General features: G+C 26.7%; 2 protein-coding genes across 2 annotated transcripts; one reads left to right on the forward strand and one right to left on the reverse strand.

Moving 5' to 3' along the window:
• The first annotated feature begins 692 nt into the window (after nt 1–692).
• LOC111425513 (uncharacterized) lies at nt 693–21,093 on the forward strand. The gene is made up of 8 exons (XM_071198385.1): nt 693–868; nt 922–2,084; nt 2,132–2,392; nt 4,701–7,696; nt 7,752–7,941; nt 10,837–20,095; nt 20,147–20,937; nt 20,986–21,093. The coding sequence occupies exons 1-8, from the start codon at nt 820–822 to the stop codon at nt 21,013–21,015; spliced, it is 14,739 nt and encodes a 4,912-aa protein (XP_071054486.1). The 5' UTR covers nt 693–819; the 3' UTR covers nt 21,016–21,093.
• A 1,813-nt stretch (nt 21,094–22,906) lies between these two features.
• LOC111425580 (5' nucleotidase A) lies at nt 22,907–24,627 on the reverse strand. The gene has a single exon (XM_023059699.2). The coding sequence runs from the start codon at nt 24,546–24,548 to the stop codon at nt 23,145–23,147; it is 1,404 nt and encodes a 467-aa protein (XP_022915467.2). The 5' UTR covers nt 24,549–24,627; the 3' UTR covers nt 22,907–23,144.
• Between the last annotated feature and the right edge of the window lie 921 nt (nt 24,628–25,548).

Consider the following 25,548-nt stretch of genomic DNA (forward strand, 5'->3'; position numbering starts at 1 on the left):
ATTTTTTTTTATTATTTCCAGGTTGGACATCTGCTTACCAAGTGTCTAAAAATGACATCTATCAACTAAAAGTCGAATTAACTTAATAAAGATTTCTTCTTCATTAATAATTTTTTTGTAAATATCTTAATTTTGTTTAAATTTTGAATGAACTTTGAAACTATCTATTAATGAATATAGTTTGGATGGGTTTATTGTTGGGGTAAAAGTATGAAATTAATTAAATATGTATTTATAGATAAATAAATAAATAAATCGTCTGCAGTATATGACCCGGAAATGGTTAAATTGCCCTTCTCAATTCGCAACCATTTTTGCATAACAACCCGAAGAGTCTTCACGTCTATTACCATTTAAAATAATTACGCTTTTCCTCTTTAAGTGATAAATTGTTAAATGATTCGAAGAGATGATGGAATGAAACTATTTTGTTGATTAAAAATCGAAACGTTTTCTAGAATAAATAATTTTAACTTTTAATTCATAAAATTTATCATTTTCCGGATTTATTGTATACAAAATATCTGGATGATAAGCTGTAAATTAGTTATTAATAATTGCAAATTGTAATAAATCACCAAAAATTAGGAACGTCAATAAAATTTTGGGAAAAATGTTGATTTAACAAACAATTTGGTTGAACTTTCCCCTCTCTTATCAATTTAATGACCTCTCATGATCTTCTTGGCTATGATTCGTGGAACCACATCGAACAGACCATCAACGTAGTCTTTCTTAAATGTATTTTAAAGCGAACCATTCAATCTTCACGTTGATTTTAACGATAAGAATGTTGATTTGATAACGAAAACAAAAATCATGTTAAAGTTTTTTGTGTTTTTTGTTATACTTTTTTATTTTACGCGGGGTAAGTTTTCATTTATTAAAACAAAAACAAGATTTATTAACGTATTATTTTAGCAAATCTTGTCCACTCTAACTCATGCTCTAGATATTGTAAGGATACAAAAAATAGTTTTAATTATAAAATAGGATACACATACGAATATAAATATACTGGAATAATAAATAGTTTAGTTTATAAGAATACGTCAAACGCTAAAAGCGATGAGTTTCAAATCGATTTAGAAATTGATGTATTATCACCATGCGATTTTGAAATGAAAATAATTTCATTTCAAAGAAAAAACGATGGAAATAAAATATTTGAAGAATCTTTAAAGAAAAATCCTCTAAAATTTTCATTCCAAAATGGTAAAATCGTTACGGTGTGTCCAACAATTGACGAAACAACTCCTATTTTAAATTTAAAAAGGGGTATTTTATCGTCATTTCAAACAAGCCGAGATAAAGGCGTTTTTTTTGAAACTGATGTTAGCGGAATTTGTAAAACAAATTATGAAATTACCTCTGATTTAAATTCCAACAAAATAGTTAAAAAAATTAGAGACCTAACGAGTTGTAATAAAAGGTCCATCAAACAATTTTCGTGGCAATCTGAAATTTACAACAAAAATCAGGCAAAATTTTCTTCGCCTCTTTTAAAAAGTACTCAAAATTGCCAACAAATTATTCGAAACAATCAAATTTACAACGTCGATTGTGTAGAAAAGCACCTTTTTCGACCGTTTTCTAACCAAGAAAATGGAGCTTCAATAATTTTAACGCAACAACTTCGATTTAAAAAATCTTACAATAAACTAAACAATCAAAGAAAACGGATTGAATTTTTATACTCATCATTAATTTTTGAAAAAGAAAACAAATTAATTAAAAACACTTCCGGAGATATCGAAAAATTTCAAGAAATCATGGAAGAAATTGATGAAAAATTAAAAAATGGATTAGGAAAAGATGTTGTTGAATTATTTTCAGGATTAGTAAACCTTCTAGAAACTCCCGACCAAAAATTTTTAATCGAAGCTTTCGAGGAAGTAAAAGAATCTAAAACGAAAAGAAAATTCTTTATTGACGCCATCTCCGTCGTCAAAACAATTGAAAGCGTTGAAGTGATTAAAAAACTTAATAAAAACCAAGAAATTTCTCACCAATTAGTAAACTCTTGGTTAACGAGTTTGGGATTTATTAAAAACCCACAAAAAGAATTAATTTATTCGTTAAAAGTATGTTAAAAAACACAAATATCTTTGTATTAATAAAAATTTTTTAGGAATTCTTAAACGATGAAGAATATTTAATCCCAACAAAACAAACCGCTTTCTTAACAATTTCACGACTAATACATCAATATTGCAAAGATAATAATTGCGAAGACGAATTTAAGGAAATTTTTGAATTAATTTCTAAACCCATATCACAAAATTGCGTCCCTGATAGTGTAGAACACCAAGATAATATTTTACTTGCTTTAAAATCAATAGGAAATACTGGAAATGAGTATTTTTTAAGATATCTTCAAAAATGTTATAAGGTAACGATATTTTATTTTCACTTCTTGATGATATTTCTTCCATAAAGTTATATACACTGTGTTAATTAATTATCGTACTCGACGTCATCATTGCAAGTATGCAACCAATATCACAGTATTGTATTATATTATATTATACTGTGATATTGGTTGCATACTTGCAATGATGTCAAAAGGACTACTATATATATATTTCATTAACAATTTTGAATAATTTAATTATTTAATATATTTTTTTTAGAACATAAATGTTCCGATAGATTTAAAAGTAGCTTCAATTCAAGCACACCGAAGAATAAATTGCAATAAAAACAACATTGAAAAATATTTTAATACAAACAATAATTAGGAAAATAATCTTGAATTAAATTTCTATACTATTCACAGGGAAATTAAAAAATTGATAATTTTAAAAAATGGTGCCTACAAAAGTTGTTCCTTGTTTAATTCTTAACAAGTTTTATTTGAAAAATATTTTGATACAAACAATAATTAGGAAGATAATCTAGAATTATGTTTCTATACTGTTCACAGGGAAATTAAAAAATTGATAATTTTAAAAAAATGTGCCAATAAAGGTTGTTCCTGTTTTAATTCTGAACAAGTTTTATTTGAAAAATAATTTAATATAAACAATAATTAGGAAAATAATCTTGAATTAAGTTTCTATACTGTTCATAGGGAAATTAAAAAATTGATAATTTTAAAAAATTGTGCCAATAAAGGTTGTTCCTGTTTTAATTTTAAACAAGTTTTATTTGAAAAATAATTTAATATAAACAATAATTAGGAAAATAATGTTGAATTATGTTTCTATACTGTTCACAGGGAAATTAAAAAATTGATAATTTTAAAAAATTGTGCCAATAAAAGTTGTTCCTGTTTTAATTTTGAACAAGTTTTATTTGAAAAATAATTTAATATAAACAATAATTAGGAAAATAATCTTGAATTAAGTTTCTATACTGTTCATAGGGAAATTCAAAAATTGATAATTTTAAAAAATTGTGCCAATAAAGATTGTTCCTGTGTTAATTCTGAACAAGTTTTATTTGAAAAATAATTTAATATAAACAATAATTAGGAAAATAATCTTGAATTAAGTTTCTATACTGTTCATAGGGAAATTAAAAAATTGATAATTTTCAAAAATTGTGCCAATAAAGGTTGTTCCTGTTTTAATTCTGAACAAGTTCTATTTGAAAAATAATTTAATATAAACAATAATTAGGAAAATAATCTTGAATTAAGTTTCTATACTGTTCATAGGGAAATTAAAAAATTGATAATTTTCAAAAATTGTGCCAATAAAGGTTGTTCCTGTTTTAATTCTGAACAAGTTCTATTTGAAAAATAATTTAATATAAACAATAATTAGGAAAATAATCTTGAATTAAGTTTCTATACTGTTCATAGGGAAATTAAAAAATTGATAATTTTAAAAAATTGTGTCAATAAAGGTTGTTCCTGTTGTAATTCTGAACAAGTTTTATTTGAAAAATAATTTAATATAAACAATAATTAGGAAAATAATCTTGAATTAAGTTTCTATACTGTTCATAGGGAAATTAAAAAATTAATAATTTTAAAAAATTGTGCCAATAAAGGTTGTTCCTGTTTTAATTCTGAACAAGTTTTATTTGAAAAATATTTTGATATAAACAATAATTAGGAAGATAATCTTGAATTATGTTTCTATACTGTTCATAGGGAAATTAAAAAATTGATAATTTTAAAAAATTGTGCCTACAAAAGTTGTTCCCTGTTTAATTCTGAACAAGTTTTATTTGAAAAATAATTTAATATAAACAATAATTAGGAAAATAATCTTGAATTAAGTTTCTATACTGTTCATAGGGAAATTAAAAAATTGATAATTTTAAAAAATTGTGCCAATAAAGGTTGTTCCTGTGTTAATTCTTAACAAGTTTTATTTGAAAAATATTTTAATATAAACAATAATTAGGAAAATAATCTTGAATTAAATTTCTATACTGTTCACAGGGAAATTAAAAAATTGATAATTTCAAAAAATTGTGCCAATAAAGGTTGTTCCTGTTTTAATTCTGAACAAATTTTATTTGAAAAATATTTTGATACAAACAATAATTAGGAAAATAATCTTGAATTAAATTTCTATATGCAACCAATATCACAAAATAATATAATATAACACAATACTGTGATATTGGTTGCATACTTGCAATGATGACGTCGGGTGCATTCATCACCATGTCAAAATGACTACTATATATATATATTTCATTATCAATTTTAAATAATTTAATTATTTAATATATTTTTTTAGAACATAAATGTCCCGATAGATTTAAAAGTAGCTTCAATTCAAGCACACCGAAGAATAAATTGCAATAAAAACAAAAATATCGAAGATTTCGAAGAAATATTTTCAAATTTCGAAGAAAATTCAGAATTAAGAATAATATCTTATCTAGGAATGATGAGGTGTTCGTCTTATTCAACATTAGAAAAAATAAAATACGTTTTAAACGAAGAAGAAACGAATCAAGTTGGATCATTCGTTTGGTCACATTTAGTAAATTTACAAAAAACTGAAAGTTATTGGAAACAAAATTTAAAGAAATTGGTCGAAAACGACGATTTGAAGCATAAATTTAGTACTGATCCAAGAAAGTATTCGCGAAATTATGAATTTTCGACGTTTTTGGATGAAATTGATACGGGGGTTGGTGTTGAAAGTAATTTAATTTTTAGTCAAGATTCGTATCTACCTAAATCGGGGTTTTTAAATTTTACTATTGATATTTTTGGGGAAGCTATAAATCTGTTTGAAATTGGTGCAAGAATTGAAGGTTTTGAAGAGATTGTTGAAAATATTTTTGGTCCAAACGGTTATTTTCCCGAAAAATCGATAAAAACATTTTTGGAAAATCAAAGAAGCGAGCACGAAACAAATTTATTAAACATTCAAAACAATCATCACACTTTAAAAAAATCACCAAACGGTTTATTTTACACAAAAATTTTTGGAGACGAAATAAATTTTAATAAATTTCAAAATCTCGAGGGGATTTTTGGAAAACCAAATGATATATATTCGTTTCTTCACGCATTAACGAGCTTATTAAAAGATATCGAATTTTCAAAATCATTAAAATTTTTGGATTCAAAACTAGAAATTCCTACAATTTTAGGATTTCCTTTAGAACTTTCATCAAATGGGACAGCGGTTTTAGGGTTAACAACAAGCGGAAAAATCAATATTAAAGATTTAAAAAATTATAAATTTGACTTGGAAGGAAAAATATCACCGAGTGCTTCAGTTAAAATTGAAGGAAACATGAAAATTGATAGTTATTTCACTAAAATTGGTTTAAAAACAGTATCAACTTTAAATTCGAATGTTTTAATCGACGGTTTTTTTAAAATCGATAAAGGAAATTTGATCGATATCAAAATAAATGCTCCAAAAAATCACATCGATTTATTCAACATCGAATCAAGCATATTTTTAATAAAAGATGATAAAATTGAAGAAATTGATGATATATCAAACGAAGGGGTCGACAGAAACGATTGTACAGGAACAAATTTTGAAGAAATAATCGGTTTAAAACTGTGCCATCAAATCAAATATGTAAACGCATCGCAGTATATTGACGCCCCATATTTCCCTTTAACCGGAAAATTTAAATACGCAATAACAGCCCAAAAAAATGATTCATTTAATAGTTACATTTTTAAATTTACTTCTCAAAGAGATCATAAGCAAGGAATTTACGGTTTTACTTTGGACTTAGACAGACCAAACTCCAAGATTAATCGAAAATTATCAAGTTATTTTTTATTAAACATCCCCGAAAAAAGAATTGGGTTAAAAATGTTATCGAATAAGATTTCGTTCGATCTTTTAGGATCAATCCAACAAAATGATCCCAAAAAATTAACATTTTCTTTAAAACATACCTACAATAAAGAAGAAATTTTCGACGTCGAAGCAACCCTAAATCATCAAGCACCGAAATATGATGTTAACATTCATCTAAATTACAAAAAAAATCAATTATTTTTACTAAAAGGTAATTTAAACAAAAAATTGGACGAATTCACATCATCATTTCAAGTTAACATTAAAAAAAATCATTACATATTCGATTCAACGTTAAAAATAAAAGATAATTCTTATATTTTAACATCGATCATAAAAGATGGCGATAACACAACGAAAGGAGATATAAAAATCAATTTAATTTACGATATTAATCATTTATCGATGGATTTTAACACAAATTATAAAGGAGAAACAATTTCATTGATTCTAAAAACTTTTAAGCAAACAACTTATGATATGTTAAAACACGGATTTTATTTGAAACTTAATTCGAGTATAAATCCCAATTACAACGGACTAATTAATATAGAAACACGAAAAGCATATTTCTTTTATGACTTACAAGGAAATGTTGATGTTTTCGGCAAAAAATGGAAAACCACGCAATTTTTACAATTTTTCAAAGAAGACGACGTCGTTGATGCAGCAATAATAAGCTCATTAAATTGCCAAGAAAAAAATATCGATTACGTTTTCGAATTATCCCATTACAAAGCTAACCACAAAGATTTAGGAAAATTTTTGATCCAATTTAATCAAATACAAAAATTAGAAGCTTCGTATAAAATTGAAGAAAAGAACCGAAACACATATTTATTAATTTTCGTTTATTTCCCCATCAATACTTACACGATTAAATCTGAGATTATAAACACAAGCGAAGCAGAATATAAAATAAATTTAATTGGCGAAAAACAAATCATCACCAAAGAAACGTTTTTAATTGTAAATGGGGTTTATTTAAAATCGCCGATAAATAACCTACAAAATTATTCATTCACCGGGAATTTTGATTTAAATAATGGGATTTTTACGACCCCATGGAGTTTTACGTTGAATTTTCAAACATCCGATGATTTATTATTAACAAATCTACACGCCCAAACCCCGATTCATGAATTTTCAACCCAGTTATTATGGAATCATAATTCGTTTAACACCAATTTCGAATTTAACAAAGCCAAAAAGTTTTTCACCAACATCAAATGGAATCACGAAGTTCAATTTGCAATGGGCTTAAATATTTACCAAAATTTCGAATTAAACATCACATTTCAACCAAAAACAAAACTCGACGTTTTGTTTTATTGGAACAAAGATAGAGATTTAAAGAAAAAACTTTATTTAAATTTACACAACTTCGGCGGCGGAATTTATTCCATGGAATTCGAATACCCCAATCAAAAAGTTACGGTTTCTTTCACGCTACAGTAAGATTTCAATTTTCTTTTAATAATTTAAAGAAATCAAAATCATTTTTTTTAGGTCAACTCAAATAATATTAAACATCACTTGGGGATTAGAAACGTATCAAAAAATTTATTTAAACGTTGGAAGTAAAGTTTATGACCTTGGAGGAATCTGGTATGGAGAATTGGAAACACCCTTTAAGTATTTTGAGAAACAACAATTTAATATCAAGTATTTAATTATGCAGAATCATGTTGATGTCGAGGTAAAAAAATATTAAAAATTGTTTTTTTAAGTATATATATATATATATATACATATATACAGAGTGTTAATTAATGCGTTATTTTATACACGATATATATATATATATATATTATTCATAGGGAAATTAAAAAATTGATAATTTTAAAAAATGGTGCCTACAAAAGCAAATTGTTCCTTGTTTAATTTTTAACAAGTTTTATTTGAAAAATATTTTGATACAAACAATAAGTAGGAAGATAATCTTAAATTTCATTTTTATACTGTTCACAGGGAAATTAAAAAATTGATAATTTTAAAAAATTGTGCCAATAAAGGTTGTTCCTGTTTTAATTCTGAACAAGTTTTATTCGAAACATATTTTAATACAAACAATAATTAGGAAAATAATCTTGAATTAAGTTTCTATACTGTTCATAGGGAAATTAAAAAATTGATAATTTTAAAAAATTGTGCCAATAAAGGTTGTTCCTGTTTTAATTCTGAACAAGTTTTATTTGAAAAATATTTTGATACAAACAATAATTAGGAAAATAATCTTGAATTAAGTTTCTATACTGTTCATAGGGAAATTAAAAAATTGATAATTTTAAAAAATTGTGCCAATAAAAGTTGTTCCTGTTTTAATTCTGAACAAGTTTTATTTAAAAAATATTTTGATACAAACAATAATTAGGAAGATAATCTTGAATTAAGTTTCTATACTGTTCACAGGGAAATTAAAAAATTGATAATTTTAGAAAATTGTGCCAATAAAGGTTGTTCCTGTTTTAATTCTGAACAAGTTTTATTTGAAAAATATTTTAATACAAACAATAATTAGGAAAATAATCTTGAATTAAGTTTCTATACTGTTCTTAGGGAAATTAAAAAATTGATAATTTTAAAAAATTGTGCCAATAAAGGTTGTTCCTGTTTTAATTCTGAACAAGTTTTATTTGAAAAATATTTTGATACAAACAATAATTAGGAAGATAATCTTGAATTAAGTTTCTATACTGTTCACAGGGAAATTAAAAAATTGATAATTTTAAAAAATTGTGCCAATGAAGGTTGTTCCTGTTTTAATTCTGAACAAGTTTTATTTGAAAAATATTTTGATACAAACAATAATTAGGAAGATAATCTTGAATTAAGTTTCTATACTGTTCTTAGGGAAATTAAAAAATTGATAATTTTAAAAAATTGTACCAATAAAGGTTGTTCCTGTTTTAATTCTGAACAAGTTTTATTTGAAAAATATTTTGATACAAACAATAATTAGAAAGATAATCGTGAATTAAGTTCCTATACTGTTCACAGGGAAATTAAAAAATTGATAATTTCAAAAAATTGTGCCAATAAAGGTTGTTCCTGTTTTAATTCTGAACAAGTTTTATTTGAAAAATATTTTGATACAAACAATAATTAGGAAGATAATCTTGAATTAAGTTTCTATACTGTTCTTAGGGAAATAAAAAAATTGATAATTTTAAAAAATTGTGCCAATAAAGGTTGTTCCTGTTTTAATTCTGAACAAGTTTTATTTGAAAAATATTTTAATACAAACAATAATTAGGAAAATAATCTTAAATTAAGCTTCTATACTGTTAACAGGGAAATAAAAAAAATTGATAATTTTAAAGAATGTTGCTAAGAAAAGTTGTTCCTGTTTTAATTCTGAACAAGTTTTATTTGAAAAATATTTTGATACAAACAATAATTAGGAAAATAATCTTGAATTAAGTTTCTATACTGTTCATAGGGAAATTAAAAAATTGATAATTTTAAAAAATTGTGCCAATAAAGGTTGTTCCTGCTTTAATTCTGAACAAGTTTTAGTTGAAAAATATTTTAATACAAACAATAATTAGGAAAATAATCTTGAATTAAGTTTCTATACTGTTCATAGGGAAATTAAAAAATTGATAATTTTAAAAAATTGTGCCAATAAAGGTTGTTCCTGTTTTAATTCTGAACAAGTTTTATTTGAAAAATATTTTAATACAAACAATAATTAGGAAAATAATCTTGAATTAAGTTTCTATACTGTTCACAGGGAAATTAAAAAATTGATAATTTTAAAAAATTGTGCCTATAAAGGTTGTTCCTGTTTTAATTCTGAACAAGTTTTATTCGAAAAATATTTTAAGACAAACAATAATTAGGAAAATAATCTTGAATTAAGTTTCTATACTGTTCATAGGGAAATTAAAAAATTGATAGTTTTAAAAAATTGTGCCAATAAAAGTTGTTCCTGTTTTAATTCTGAACAAGTTTTATTTAAAAAATATTTTGATACAAACAATAATTAGGAAGATAATCTTGAATTAAGTTTCTATACTGTTCTTAGGGAAATTAAAAAATTGATAATTTTAAAAAATTGTGCCAATAAAGGTTGTTCCTGTTGTAATTCTGAACAAGTTTTATTTGAAAAATATTTTGATACAAACAATAATTAGGAAGATAATCTTGAATTAAGTTTCTATACTGTTCATAGGGAAATTAAAAAATTGATAATTTTAAAAAATTGTGCCAATAAAGGTTGTTCCTGTTTTAATTCTGAACAAGTTTCATTCGAAAAATATTTTAATACAAACAATAATTAAGAAAATTATCTTGAATTAAGTTTCTATACTGTTCTTAGAGAAATAAAAAAATTGATAATTTTAAAAAATTGTGCCAATAAAGGTTATTCCTGTTTTAATTCTGAACAAGTTTTATTTGAAAAATATTTTAATACAAACAATAATTAGGAAGATAATCTTGAATTAAGTTGCTATACTGTTCACAGGGAAATTAAAAAATTGATAATTTTAAAAAATTTTGCTAAGAAAAGTTGTTCCTGTTTTAATTCTTAACAAGTTTTATTTGAAAAATATTTTAATACAAACTAAAAATTGTTTTTTATGTTTAGATAAAAGTTTTTTGGCGAGAACATCAAATAAATTTTATGTTATCTGGATCAAGATCGTCAAATCATATAATAGGAAAATTAGAAATGAAAACAACAATGCCAGAAATTTATAACGTTGGTTTTGGGGTGAGTCATGTTGTAAATAATAAATTGGAAAATATTGAAAAATTAGAAAAAATTGATAAAATAACAAATATTTCAATGATTTATAATGAACATCAAGTGAATTGTTTTAATATTTGGACAAAAACCGGAATGAATGTCGATGGAAAATTCGAATTAACGTCACCAACAAAAACATTAAACCCAATAATCGGAAATTTAGAAATAAAAAATAACGAAACAAACAGCCAAATGAACAGTTTATTAAATTGGCAAGGACATAAAATTATAATAAACTACGAAGTTGAAAAATCGAAATCATTTATTTTGATAAAAACGCCATTCAAAGGCATCGAAAAAACGAAATTTCAATATTCATTAAACAAACAAAAAAATGATATTCTCATGGAAATTGAAATTGACATATTAAACAAATTAAATTATTTATTACTTCATTGGAGTAATGAGAACAATAAAACTTATAACGTTGAATTTGAAATCATTTCACCTATGACGGGTAAATACCAATTATTTTTTAAACACAGCACATATTACGGTTATTTAATGGAAAATCTTATTATAAATCATGGTAAAAATAACAACACCATATTTGGTATTCAATTAAACGGGAATTTAATTTCAATTTGGGAAGTTGATCTTCACTGGTCAATGAGATTTTTAAATCATAACGCTACTTTAATAATAAAAAATAATTTTAATAATTTCAGCGAATATGCGTCAAAAATGTTGGGTATTTGGGATAATTTAACAATATCGAGTGATTTAGAAATTAATTTTAATAACAAATCGTTTTGGAGGCTTAAATCGAGTGCTTTAAAAAAAGAATTTTATTGTTTTTATCATAAAAACGATGATATATATAATTTTGGTGTTACTATTAATGATATATTAAATGGCGAAATAAAATTTAAATTTTACGACCTACTTAATATCGACGTAACGTTTAAAGATTACGATATCAAGTTTAAATATTTCTTGGTTAATAATTTATATAAAAAAAATGAAATAGAAATTTTTTACCAATTTAATAATTACACGATAAAAGGCGACGTTAAATTAGACTTAAAATTGAACGATTTTTTAATAAAGGCTTATTTTATCGGATCTGATTTAGCACCCCTCGAATTTTATGGGGAAGGTAATAAAGACGAAAAAAGTTTTTATTTTAAAGTAGAATCCGATATTTTAAGAGGGAGCGCTTCGTTAAATATGAATCAACAATTATTCTCGATGAATTTAAGCGCTCAATTATTAGAAACCCAATTGGTGTTAAAAATAAATGTCGATGACGTGATTTTTGAAATGATTTTTAAATCAAATTTTGATAACGTCTATTTAAACATCGAAAAAGATGGATTAATAACTTTCCGTAAAAACAACGAAACGATTATATTAAACTACAAATTAAACGAATTAATTTTCGATGACGATAAAATCAATTTCGACGTCAATTTAATATCGAGCTTAAATCTTTTGAACAACACAATATTAATTATTAATTTGGATAGAAACAACATTTATTTTAAATTAAATTTTGACGTTTACAAAGTTGAAATCGATTACGTTTTTAGATTTAACCGCGAATTAGACCAATTCGAAAGCGAAAATAAGGTGTTAATTTTTTTGGGGGTTGCGGATAAAAATGTTACAAACATTAATTTCGGTGTTAAAACGAACTTTAAGAATCGCAATAACGAAACTAGTTTTACGCTAAATTTTATCGAGAATAAATCTAAATTGGATATTGAATTATTTAAGAATAATTGGGACGAAATTAAATTAAAATGTTTTTCGGTTTTTAATGAAAATGTTTTCGCCGAAACGATTTTTAGTTATAAAGTTGTTGGAGTTATATTTTTTGAGAGCAAATCGATATTTGGGGATGTTAATTTTCGTGTTGATGTCGGTGATTATGACGCGGATGAGTTGAGGAGGGTTGTAACTAATATTTCGTATAAAAATGATGATGTTGAGTATTCGGGGAAAATGTTGACTAAATACAAAAACATTTTTTGGTCCGATTCTGAGGTTGAGCTTACATTTAATGAGACTTATTTGGGTAATTTCAAAATTGAGTTTGATTATGTTAAAAATAATAAAATTAATAATACTTTAATGATTTTGTTGAGATCACCTACACATTTAAATAAAATCGATTGCGTGTTGAATGTTGATACAATTAAGAAAGTTAACGGGGTGTTTGATTTTTATTTGGGGGTGTTTAACGCGTCGAGTAAATTGGAGTTTGAGTATGATTTGGAAGTTGATAAAAAAATCGGGGTTAATTATGACTCGGATGTTGTTAAATTACAATTAGGGGTGAATAAAGGCGATGTTAAAATTAAATTGGATTTGCCGAATAACGAAAAATTTTTTTACGTGAACGGCCAAAATGTTTTTAATGATAACGAGGTTGTGTTGAATTATTACGTTAAATATTCAACGAGTGTGTTAAATTTCAACGTTTTTTACATCAACAAAAATTACACTCAAAGTAAATTAGAAATGAGCTCTAACATTAAAGGTTATGAGCGAGTTATTTTCGAGAACCGCATTGACGATAACAAAATAAGAATATTTATGTACAGCAAATTACACAAGTTGTCTTTGATCGCCGATAAAACGGCTTTATCGCAAGATAAAGAATTGTTTAGTATTTATTACAACGGCGACCCAATCGTCGTAATAAGATCAGATAACGACCAAAGTTATTTAATGACGTCGTCTAAATACATCAATTATAAACTAACAATTAATTACGTGCATCAACCCGCCATATACACATTTTCGATATTAAAAAACGGCGAAAATTTGATTTCCTTTATGCTGTTAAACACCACATCGACGAATCTAATCGGGTTTAAAGGAAAATTGGCAGCCCCGATTTTATTCAAAAATTACCCCGAAATTCTTTTTAATCTCAACATTAATCAGGACGTTTCGAAATTATTCCACATCCACATATCAAGCGAAAACAAGAATTTATTCGAAATTAAATGGACCTCGAAGCTAGAAAACGGCCTTTACCAAGCTTATTTTAAATACGCCTCCGATATTTCCCTAGGAAAATTAAAACGATTCGAGATACAACCCTCATTAAACATGTGGAACGATTTAAGCATCAAAATTAATTATCACGATAATAACAAATATTTCATCGAACTCGTGATCCCCATCAAAACGTTGGACACGAAATTTTTGATTGAATACCCCTGCTTAGATTATCAATGCAAATATTATTTTTATATAAATAGGACGCTTATTGACATAGATTGGGAGGGGTTCAACAAACTAAAATTATTAATTAATTTAGAAAATAAACAGATATTGTTCGAAAATAATGATAATTATTTAAAAGGGGGGTTTATATACAACGAAACAGAAACTATATTAATATATATAAAATCGAATTTAATCCAAAACGAACAAAAATTTTTTTATAAAAACAAAATCGACGAAAAAACGCTAAAAATTAATCTAAATTCATCCCAATACTTAATTGAATACAAATTAGACGCAGACTCCAACAAAAATTTTAACTTAAACATTAACGAGATGATCAATTTAACCGGATTCGTTTCCAACGATTTTATTAATTTCGTTTTAAACAATACGGTCACTTTAACCAATTTAACTTTTACGTACATCGACGAAAACATTTATTTTAACATTAAAAACGAATTTATTCCCAACACGCCGAGTGCCCACGATTATTCAAACGATTTATTTTATTATTTATTCGAATTCTCGAAAATCATTAACATCCCAATTTTAGAAAAAGAAATTATTTTCGAAAGCAACAACTTCAACGACTCCAAATTAATAATAAAAAATAAAAACGACACCGATGAATACATCATTAAAAAAACACAAAGTGATTTATTAATATTTAATAAAAATTTAAATATTTCTTTTGCGTTCGATGACTCAAAGGGGTATTTCCGCCAATTAATCGTGAAGAATTTTAATGGGGCGTTAAATTTAACTTTGGGCGTAAAAAATGATTTGGTTGAATCGAAATTTTTAATCGATGATTTATTGGGGTTAAAATTAAATTTTCAGTTTGATTTAAAAAAAAATAATAAGCTTTTTTACCAAATTTATTTAATTTATCACTTTGAAAACATAAATTTTAATTTATCCCTAAATGTTTCGTCGAACAAAAACGACGTCTCAATAAACATGAAATCATCCTTCCCCGGATACCACGAAATATCTTTCGAGGGAAAAATGATTCCCATCAATTCAACTTACCAACTTGATATGGTCTCTAATAACAAAAACATAACGCTTAATTTATTATTAGACGCCGATTTTAACCCGAAAAACATCAAAATCGATTTTGATACAAACAAATCCGCCGAAATCTACATCGATTTATATCGCGAATCTTATTTTAAAACGAACGATTTATTCATCCAATACAACATAAATAATAAGTACCTCTTTAAATTAATTTATTCCGAAATCATATTCGAATTTATCCACGAAAATAACGAAGGGGAATTATTCATCGAATTACCCCAAAAATCACAAAAATTAGAATTATCATACAAATTATGGGACCATTTCAAATTAAACAACCCCCAAAACATATCGATATTCTTATCAAAAAATCAAATTAACATCATAAAAAACGAAATTGAAATAACATACATAAACAATTTCACCACTTTTTGTTTAAAATATAAAAATAAAAATTTATTATACCTCTTAGAATTATTCAAAAACACAAAAAATTTTAATTTCCAATTCAACGATTACTCCAAAATCGTGTATAACCTCAACAATGACCACAAATTATTAATTTTTAATTTTAAAAATTTGATCGATTCAAAATTTAATTCGTCGAAAACATTAATCGAGTTCAAAGCGATCATACCGAAATTAAACGACGTTATTTTACACGGGAAACTAAATCGATCGAAATTATTCGCCGAAACGATTTTTAAATACCAACAAAACAATCAAAGCTTAATCGCGTTTAATGAATACCACGACAGCACCAAAATGGGGATCGTTTTTAATTTACACCATCTTTACATCAAATTAAACCACGAGTATCAAAATTCAAAAATCACTTTTCACCTTAAAAACAATTTTAACGAAATCGTTTACGAATTTTCTGATTTAACCAACTTAAACTTCACCATTAAAAATATTAACATAATTAATAACGGATTTAGCATATCAACATCGATTCATTTATTGCCTTTAAACGTTACATTTCAAATTTATTCTTTCAACAACCTATTTACCAAATTTATTTGTTACGCGAATAAAAATTCGTTTTATTTGAATTTTATCGCCCCGCAAAATCAAATATTAAATTTAATTCAATTCGAAACGATTTGGGGGCACCAAATATTCAAAACGTTAAATAAAATTCAAATAGAATCGAAACAAATCGGGAATGTGTCAATAATCGGTAATTTTGATCTCAAAAAAGACGGCTTGGACATCGAAACCCACCTAAAAATACCATTTTTGGATCATTTTAACGAATTGGACGGCGAGGTTCATATCCACAAAAATTTAGCACCTTTTTGCAACTTTTACATCAATTTACCCAATAAAATTAATTACTCGGTTAAAGCTATTTATTTAAACGATTTAAACACCTTCACGATTAACGTCGATTTTAACCAAATTTATTCGGGGAAAATTGATTACAAAAAAAATAATTCTTTTTTTTATTTTAACGTTATAACCCCATTCGAGGGTTATAAAAATTATAGCGTCGAGTTTAATAAATACGATAAATCAAAAGTGGTAATTTTGAATTTAAACGAACGAATTTATTGTTTAAATGTTTTAAATAATGTTAATATTTTTAGTGTTAATTTAAAAACGCCGTTTAAAAACTACGAAAATTACTTATTTAGTACCGAAATTGATGGAAATAATTTTAGTGTGTTCGTTTTTTACCCCGGGGTAAAACGGGCGGTTGGATTTGGGGTCAATTATGTTTTTGATTTAAATCAGCTCGGTTTTGGGGTTAAAATATCGTTGCCTTATAAAATAAATAATTTCGAGTATTCTTCTTTGGCAATAAAAATAATTAAAACAGAAAATAATTTTAACATCTCAACTCTGTCTGAATTAAACGACCAATTTTTAGATCTTAATTTGTTAATTAATTCGCAATTTTATTCGAGGATAAAAACGAATGATCACTCAATTATTTACCAATTAAATAAAAACGATTTAGAAAATTATCTTATTTACGATAACAAATCGATTTATCACTTTAATTTTAAAAAGGATGTAATTAAATTTGAATTTTTTGATTGTTACGGTTTTCACTTCATAACAAACGGCTCGAATTCGATTAATTTCCAAGTTGGGTTTTATTTGCCGCAAAAAAAAATCGTTTTGGCTCAAAATTATTTCAAAAATTCGACTTATTTCGTATACGACGGAAATTTATTATTAAACGACCAAAAATTGTATCAAATTCAAACTGATTTAACCCAAAAAAAAGGATTCGATTTCGATTTCAACCTCAACCTCAACTCGAATTTCTCGAAATTGCGCTACAACGTCGTTTTGAATAAGCGCCACGTGGAGTCAAAGTTTTTCATCAACGGATTAACCCACGATATAATATTCCGGATCGATTTCTCAAAATTAGAAATTCCCTTCATTTTCGTGTTAGAATTAGAATATTCCGGCGATAAAGACAAAATGGTGCACTTAGAGATATTTTACAATAAAACTTATATTGATAACGAGACGATCGATGAACGAAGGTTGATTTTGAGGCACCCCCATTCGAGATTAGACCACGCGTTTATTTCAAAAACGATCACCTCGAACGAATACATCAAAATCAACGCGATCATCGAGTACAAAAATTTCGCCGAAGACACACCCGATTACATGAAGATATCTTTCGATATAGGCCGAAAAGAGTTCGAGATAACCACCAAAGTCGAGTCAAAAAAAAATTCGCTTTTTATATTCGGAAAATCGCTAACTGAAGTTTATTCGAAGGGGTTACAAATAAATTTTAAAATCAACAACAAAGAACCTTTAAATTTAAACTACCTCTACGTATTCAAAGAGGATTCCCCTTCGTTTGAATTCCTCATCGGATACGGAGAGCGATTTTACCAACTTTTCATGGGAATCCCAAACAACAAAGAAATAAGAGCCGAATTAATCCACAACGTTTACGGGAAAGAAACAATAGACGGCCTAATCATTTTAAAACTAAACACAACCTCCCTACTTTGGACCAAAATCATTTGGAACTTTAACGTTCACCACGAATTCGACAAAATAATCGTCGATGAATACAAAGACTTAAAATACATCATCCAAACAATCGGGAAACAATTAATCGACATTCTAAACGACGAAACGGGCAAAATCATTCTAAACGAATACAAAGCAATTAAAAAAAATATCAAGTTCAAAATCGACTTTCCCAAAAAATTCGAAAAAATTCAAAAAGCACTCGAATCCATCAATTTAATCCACATAAACGAAATTAACATAAAAAAAATAAAAGAAATCGGAAAAAATTTGTTGAATAAAAGCCTCGAAGACGTTAAATTAAGCCTAAACGATATGAAGAAATTAACGAAATCGCTTTCGAACGATTTTATTAATTATTTAACAAAAATAAAACGGTCTTTCTTAACGATTTTTCAGCCACTTATCAATTTAATAAACGAATCTTCGATTTATTTCGAGCAACAAAAAACTTACATAAACGTTATTTTTGTTGAGACGATATTTTCAATCGAAATGTACGTTTACCAACTTCGCGAAGTAAATGAAATGATTTCGGTTTTTGTCAAATTAAAATCTTGGGTCTCGTCGATAAATTACATCGAGTTTTTTAACCCGCTTTGGGACGTGTTAGAAATAACAATAAATATTTTTGTAACAAATTTAAACCAATTCATTGATGAGTACATTCCGTTTAGTCGCGAATTAAAATCGTATTTGCAAATGATAACCCCCAAAATCCGAGAGATCAAGGAGTTTATTGATGCGAGTTGTCAAAAAATAATTTGGTTTTGGAATTATTACGACGTATCAGGAAATATTAAGAGTTATGTTTGGATGAGGACTTCGTATTATTCGCAATTGTTTATCCATAACACGTTTGGGAGCACCAAAGAAGGATTTGGAATTTTCGATTATATTTATCAACCCGAAAATGGGATGTTGGAGATAACTCAACGATTACCGGTTGAGTGGGAGTCGTTTGATAAATCCCCGCAGTTTGAGCAACACCCGCTTTATAACCACATTTATAAAAAAATTAGCTTGTTAACTTTGGACCAATTAGAACACGTCTTATCAAAAATCCAAATTTTGATTTACACCATTTTGCACACAACAATTAAGCCCCCCATTAATAATTACGCAATGCTCATCGCCGACAACCACTTTATAACATTCAACAACAAACACTTCCATTTAAATCCCTCAAAATCAAACTGCAGCTATTTATTAATAAACAACTTTGACACAAACTCATTTTCTGTTATATTGAACTCAAAAAATGTTAATTCAACATTAAGCATAACAACGCACAACAACTCAATAACTTTCAACACATTCAAAGAAGAACCCATTTTATTTAACTCAAACCCGGTTGAATTCCCATTAATCAAAAACGACTTTTACATCCAACGCGAAGAAGAAAACATTATATTCGAAAACAATCAAGGTTTATTTATTAACTGCAACATGCACCACCATTATTGCACCTTCAAAGTTTCTGAGTGGCTTTTTGGAAAAATTAATGGAATGCTAGGAACGATGGATAACGAGCAAAACACCGATATCAGAAAACCAAACGGCTCCTCAATCATCGACATCGACGATTTCGCCCAAAGCTGGAGAGTCGAACAATGTTTAAGCGGGAAAATAAAAATTAATAACACCAAAATACCCACGTTCGTTAATAACGCAATGAACTTAATTTGTTCGTTAACATTCTCAACGAGCAACTCAACTTTATCATCGTGTTTCCCAATAATCGACCCAAAACCGTTCTATGAAATGTGCGTAAAAAGAATTCGAATTAACTCCAACTCAGTTTGTTCTTCAATTGCTGTTTATAAACAATTATGTAATTATAAACACATTCAAGTTAAAATGCCTCATTTTTGTGGTAAGAAAAAATCTTTTATTTATTCTTAAAAATATAAATTATTTTTTGTAGCAAATTGCAACTTAAATAACAACGAACAAATTTTTGATGGACATAACCCAAAAACAACAGACATCGTTTTCATCCAAGAAGAAAATTGCCGAGCAAACACGCAAGAATTAACAAAAACTTTAAATCAAGCTTTAATTAAAAAAGGATTTTCACAAAATAGATTCGCCTTCGTTGTTTATAAAAAGAAATCTTTCATAGAAACTGTTCAAGGAAAAATATGGATTAATGACACGAATTTAATTCAAAATCAATCGATTAAATTAATAAACCAAGAAAATCAACAAAATCAAGAATTTTTATCAAAACTAGAAGAAACTCTAAGATTTTCATCAAAATTAGAATTTCGTTTAGCAGTGAAAAAGCTTTTTATATTAATCCAATGTGACTCTTGTTCCGAAATTTCTCACTCCCAAGAATTATTTAATCTGTTGGGTGAAAAAGATATAATTCTCCACATTATAAAACCCCATCCGTTTGAAAATCAAAATTACCTCGCTTTCGATTCACAAAAATCCCGCATAGACAACCACGGAGTCTTAAAGGAAATCGAATCCAACGAAAAAATGATCGATTCTTTGAAAGATATGTGTTGCGGATTAGCTTTATCCACCTCCGGTACCGTTTCTAAAGCAGTTTTGTTGGAAAAATACCAAGAGAAATGGGCGGAACTTGTTGCTGGGACGCTTCGAGAAAGTTCTTGTCAAAAATGTAGATGTATTCAAAAAGGAAATGGAGTTGGGAAAATCGATTGTAATCGCTGTATGTCTCCATTGGTGAAACAATTATTAAATGTAAGTTGTGAATAACACATTTATAAATTTTGAATGAATTTTTTTTAGGAATATGAGTCGCAGCATGTTAGATTGTAATGATTTAATGATGTATTATTTAATTTAAGATTGTATAAATTATGTTTAAACAAAAATAAAAAGTAGTTAATATCATAATTATTTATTAAACAAGATGTTGCCATAAAAGAGATATCAATTTATTACGATTACTTATTTAAAATTGAATTTTAAACAACTTTTATTCGAAACTATTTTTATTATAATCAACTTTTTTGGACAAGCCCTATTAATTTAATTATTGTCATACCTATATACAGCCTTAATTAAGAAAGATATGAATTGATTTTATTAAGATTATTTATTTAAAATTGAATTTTAAACAACTTTTATTCCAAAAATTTTTTATTATAATCAACTTTTTTAATCAAGCCCGATTAACACATTAATGTCATACCAGTACGCAGCCTTAATTAAAAGAGATATCAATTTATTTTATTAAGATTACTTATTTAAAATTGAATTTTAAACAACTTTTATTCGAAACAATTTTTATTATAATTAACTTTTTTGAACAAGCCCTAAGTATTTACTTAATTATTGTCATAAGTACCTATATACAGCCTTAATTAAGATAAATATCAATTTATTTTGTTAAGATTATTTATTTCAAATTGAATTTTAAACAACTTTTATTCCAAAATTTTTTTATTATAATCAACTTTTTTAATTAAGCCCGATTAACACATTAATGTCATACCAGTACACAGCCTTAATTAAAAGAGATATCAATTTATTTTATTAAGATTACTTATTTAAAATTGAATTTTAAACAACTTTTATTCGAAACAATTTTTATTATAATTAACTTTTTCGAACAAGCCCTATTTACTTAATTATTGTCATACCTATATACAGCCTTAATTAAGAAAGATATCAATTTATTTTGTTACGATTATTTATTTAAAATTGAATTTTAAACAACTTTTATTCCAAAATTTTTTTATTATAATCAACTTTTTTAATCAAGCCCGATTAACACATTAATGTCATACCAGTACGCAGCCTTAATTAAAAGAGATATCAATTTATTTTATTAAGATTACTTATTTCAAATAGAATTTTAAACAACTTTTATTCGAAACAATTTTTATTATAATCAACTTTTTTGAACAAGCCCTATTAAGTTAATTATTGTCATACCTATATACAGCCTTAATTAAGAAAGATATGAATTTATTTTGTTACGATTATTTCTTTAAAATTAAATTTTAAACAACTTTTATTCAAAAAATTTTTTATTATAATCAACTTTTTTAATCAAGCCCGATTAACACATTAATGTCATACCAGTACACAGCATTAATTAAAAGAGATATCAATTTATTTTATTAAGATTACTTATTTCAAATTGAATTTTAACAACTTTTATTCGAAACTATTTTTACTATAATTAACTTTTTTGAACAAGCCCTATTAACTTAATTATTGACATACCTATATACAGCCTTAATTAAGAAAGATATGAATTTATTTTGTTAGGATTATTTATTTAAAATTGAATTTTAAACAACTTTTATTCGAAACTATTTTTATTATAATCAACTTTTTTGAACAAGCCCTATTAACTTAATTATTGACATACCTATACACAGCCTTAATTAAGAAAGATCTGAATTTATTTTGTTAAAATTATTTGTTTAAAATTGAATTTTAAACAAATTTTATTCGAAACAATTTTTATTATAATCGACTTTTTTGATCAACCCAATTAACACCATCAATATTATACCAGTACATGGTCTTAACTAAAAGATATCAACTTATTTTGTTAAGATTATTTATTCAAAATTGAATTTTAAATAACTTTTATTTGAAACAATTTTTAATACAATCAACTTTTTTAATCAAGCCTCATTAACACGTTTCTTTTAATCAAATATGGGCAATGAATGACATAAAACAAGATAGGAATGATATAATGGATTTATTTATTATCAAAAATTGAACATAATCTCTTTATAAAAACAACGAGCAATAAAAAACATAAATTATTCTATTCGTGATTATAAAAAAATAATTTAATTCAAACAAAAACGAAACAAAAATATTAATTACAATAAATACTATGGCAAAACGGAAATTAACAAAACAGTATTTTTTGCAAATCAATATCATAAATGATTTAAATGTGTATTGTAATTATTAAATTACTGATCTGGTTTTAGAAAATCATGATCAATAGGGTAATTTGCAACATACTCTAAATTTGGAATGCAAATTTTCGCATGGTTTCGAATAAATTCCTTCCAAATGGTGGCCTTCTCAGCCTCCTTATGATGGAAATAGGAACCCCATGTTTTTGATGACAACAAATGTTTTTCTTTATGACATTGATTGTGTCCATAAACTCCTTCGGCTTCCAGTTCTTCACAAATAGCTACAGCATCACATTGACCGTGGACGGCTGGTGCATAAACGTCTTGGATTATATTATCACCAATATAAACTATTTTAGGATTCTCTTTCCCACATGATTTTGATAAGAAGCTGTACAAACCCTTCCAGTTACCATAACTATAAGAACTACCTCGTTTAAGTTCTGCATCGGGTACTGGATCGGTTTCTTCTATCCCATTGAGACCAATAAATTGTCGGTTTTCTGTAAAGAATCCTGGTTTTTTAGCAAAAAATATAATGATATCAAAGTGATCTCTCCAATTTTTTCCCATGGCGTTTTCGGCAGTGTGAGAAGCAAAGTCAACATTTGAGCCGGTGATAAGAAATAAAACTTTCTTATTAGATCTTAACTTTTCAAACCAATGAATAAGAAGTTCGCTGCATTTATGGATATATTCCTCGGGTTTATTTTTCATATTTGGAAAATAACCACCTTTTTCTAACATAAAATGTTCTTTTTTAAACATATAAGTTAAAGCTTCGACAATATCCGGCCAAATTGAGTAACTATCAAGTTTCTTATTACCATTTTCCTCATCCAATGTATCAACAATCCTTGCAAATACTAAACCAGCAGGCATATCAAAATAATCTAATAAGGTACGTAATTGCTCTGATAAAGGGCCATTCCAGGTGTGTAAAGGATCTTTTGCAAATGTATCTGTTACATGCCATCGACAATCTTCCCCATAATATTGCTTTAATTCATTTCTAGTTAATTGCTTTGTACCATGACTTCCATGAATGATGTGGGCATTTGAGTCGATTCTAAGTACATTACCGTTGTAGACGTCCAAAATTAAGCCTTTTAACATAAAGTCTATGTCATCTTCTATGGGTAATGACAAATATTTAGGTGAATATCCCTTCTCATCCACCATAAACATAGATAATACTTCGTATTCTAACCTTACCATATTCAATACTTTATATCTACATATTGTATTATCCAAATCGAAGCCGATGCAATCGTAGTCGGTGAATTTAAAAGTTTCGTGTTTAGTTAGTTTTACATTCATCGTACGATTTATTTTTATTAATCGTTTATCCGCGACGTAACTTCTTCGACTGACGCTAAACACGCTGTTCACATGACACTCACCAAAACGTAATCGTCTGAAACTGTTCAAACAGCAACGCACTATCAGCAACATATCTATCTGTTATTTTATTTTCAAATTTGCACTAACTAAAGTGTTATATATACATATAACATATATTGAATGCAAATAAATCTATTAAAAGTCGTTGGTATTAAATTAAATTTGCAGGTAGTAAATGAGATTAGTTTCTATCTGCGGTGAAGTTATGAAGTTGAATTCGATTTGTGGTCGTTTTTTATTTTTGGGCACAAGGTTACGTTATACTCGTTATAGAATAGTGCAAACGCGTGCCGTTTTATAAATGTGTTTATTTTATACGCTTGAAGGATAAACGGACGTTTTCATTTTCAAAAAAATCTTTACTCAGCGCGCTTCGAATCCTATTCTTTTCGAATATCTTTGAAGGTTATGTGAGCCTAATACTTTTGAGACGTTTCGTCGAACCCCGCTGATCGTTAGCGGGAATTGAATTTTTCTAAAACCAATAAGATATTTAATAATTCACCTCCAACCTTTCTGCTCCTCTGGTACCAAAGAAACTTCGTGGGTATTCCAAGAGTTCGAAATTTTTCATTCTTTGCATTCCATTCTACCGCTTTACCGTTAAGTTTTTTTAACGGAAATGAAATTTAAAATATTTTATGTGGCGCCATCTCGTTGTGTTTTTATACTTTTTATTGCATCATTTTATTGCAAGGATTGGGTCAGAGAAATAATTAATTACATTTTCTTTTCGCAATGTTAGTGAAAAATCGATTTTAATAATTGTCAATCTTTCTTTTGTAACCTTAAAAAAGTTTCATTTGTTATTTTTTAGAAATGAATTTGTAAAATAAATAATTATTAAAATAGAAAGTTATCTTTTATTTTTATTTTTTTATGAAAGTCCTCTAAATTTTGATATGACAAACATTGAAAGACCCTTGCAGCTCAAACGTCTTGCTGGGAATAGGGAAAATATCAAAAGATGCAGCCTCCAAACTATGGGATATGGCTAAACATCAGAGAGCTAAGAAATTTTACACCTTCATCACTACAGAAAGGAAGATTA

This window comes from Onthophagus taurus, chromosome 8 (assembly GCF_036711975.1).
Source record: "Onthophagus taurus isolate NC chromosome 8, IU_Otau_3.0, whole genome shotgun sequence".
Classification (NCBI taxonomy): Eukaryota; Metazoa; Arthropoda; class Insecta; order Coleoptera; family Scarabaeidae; genus Onthophagus; species Onthophagus taurus.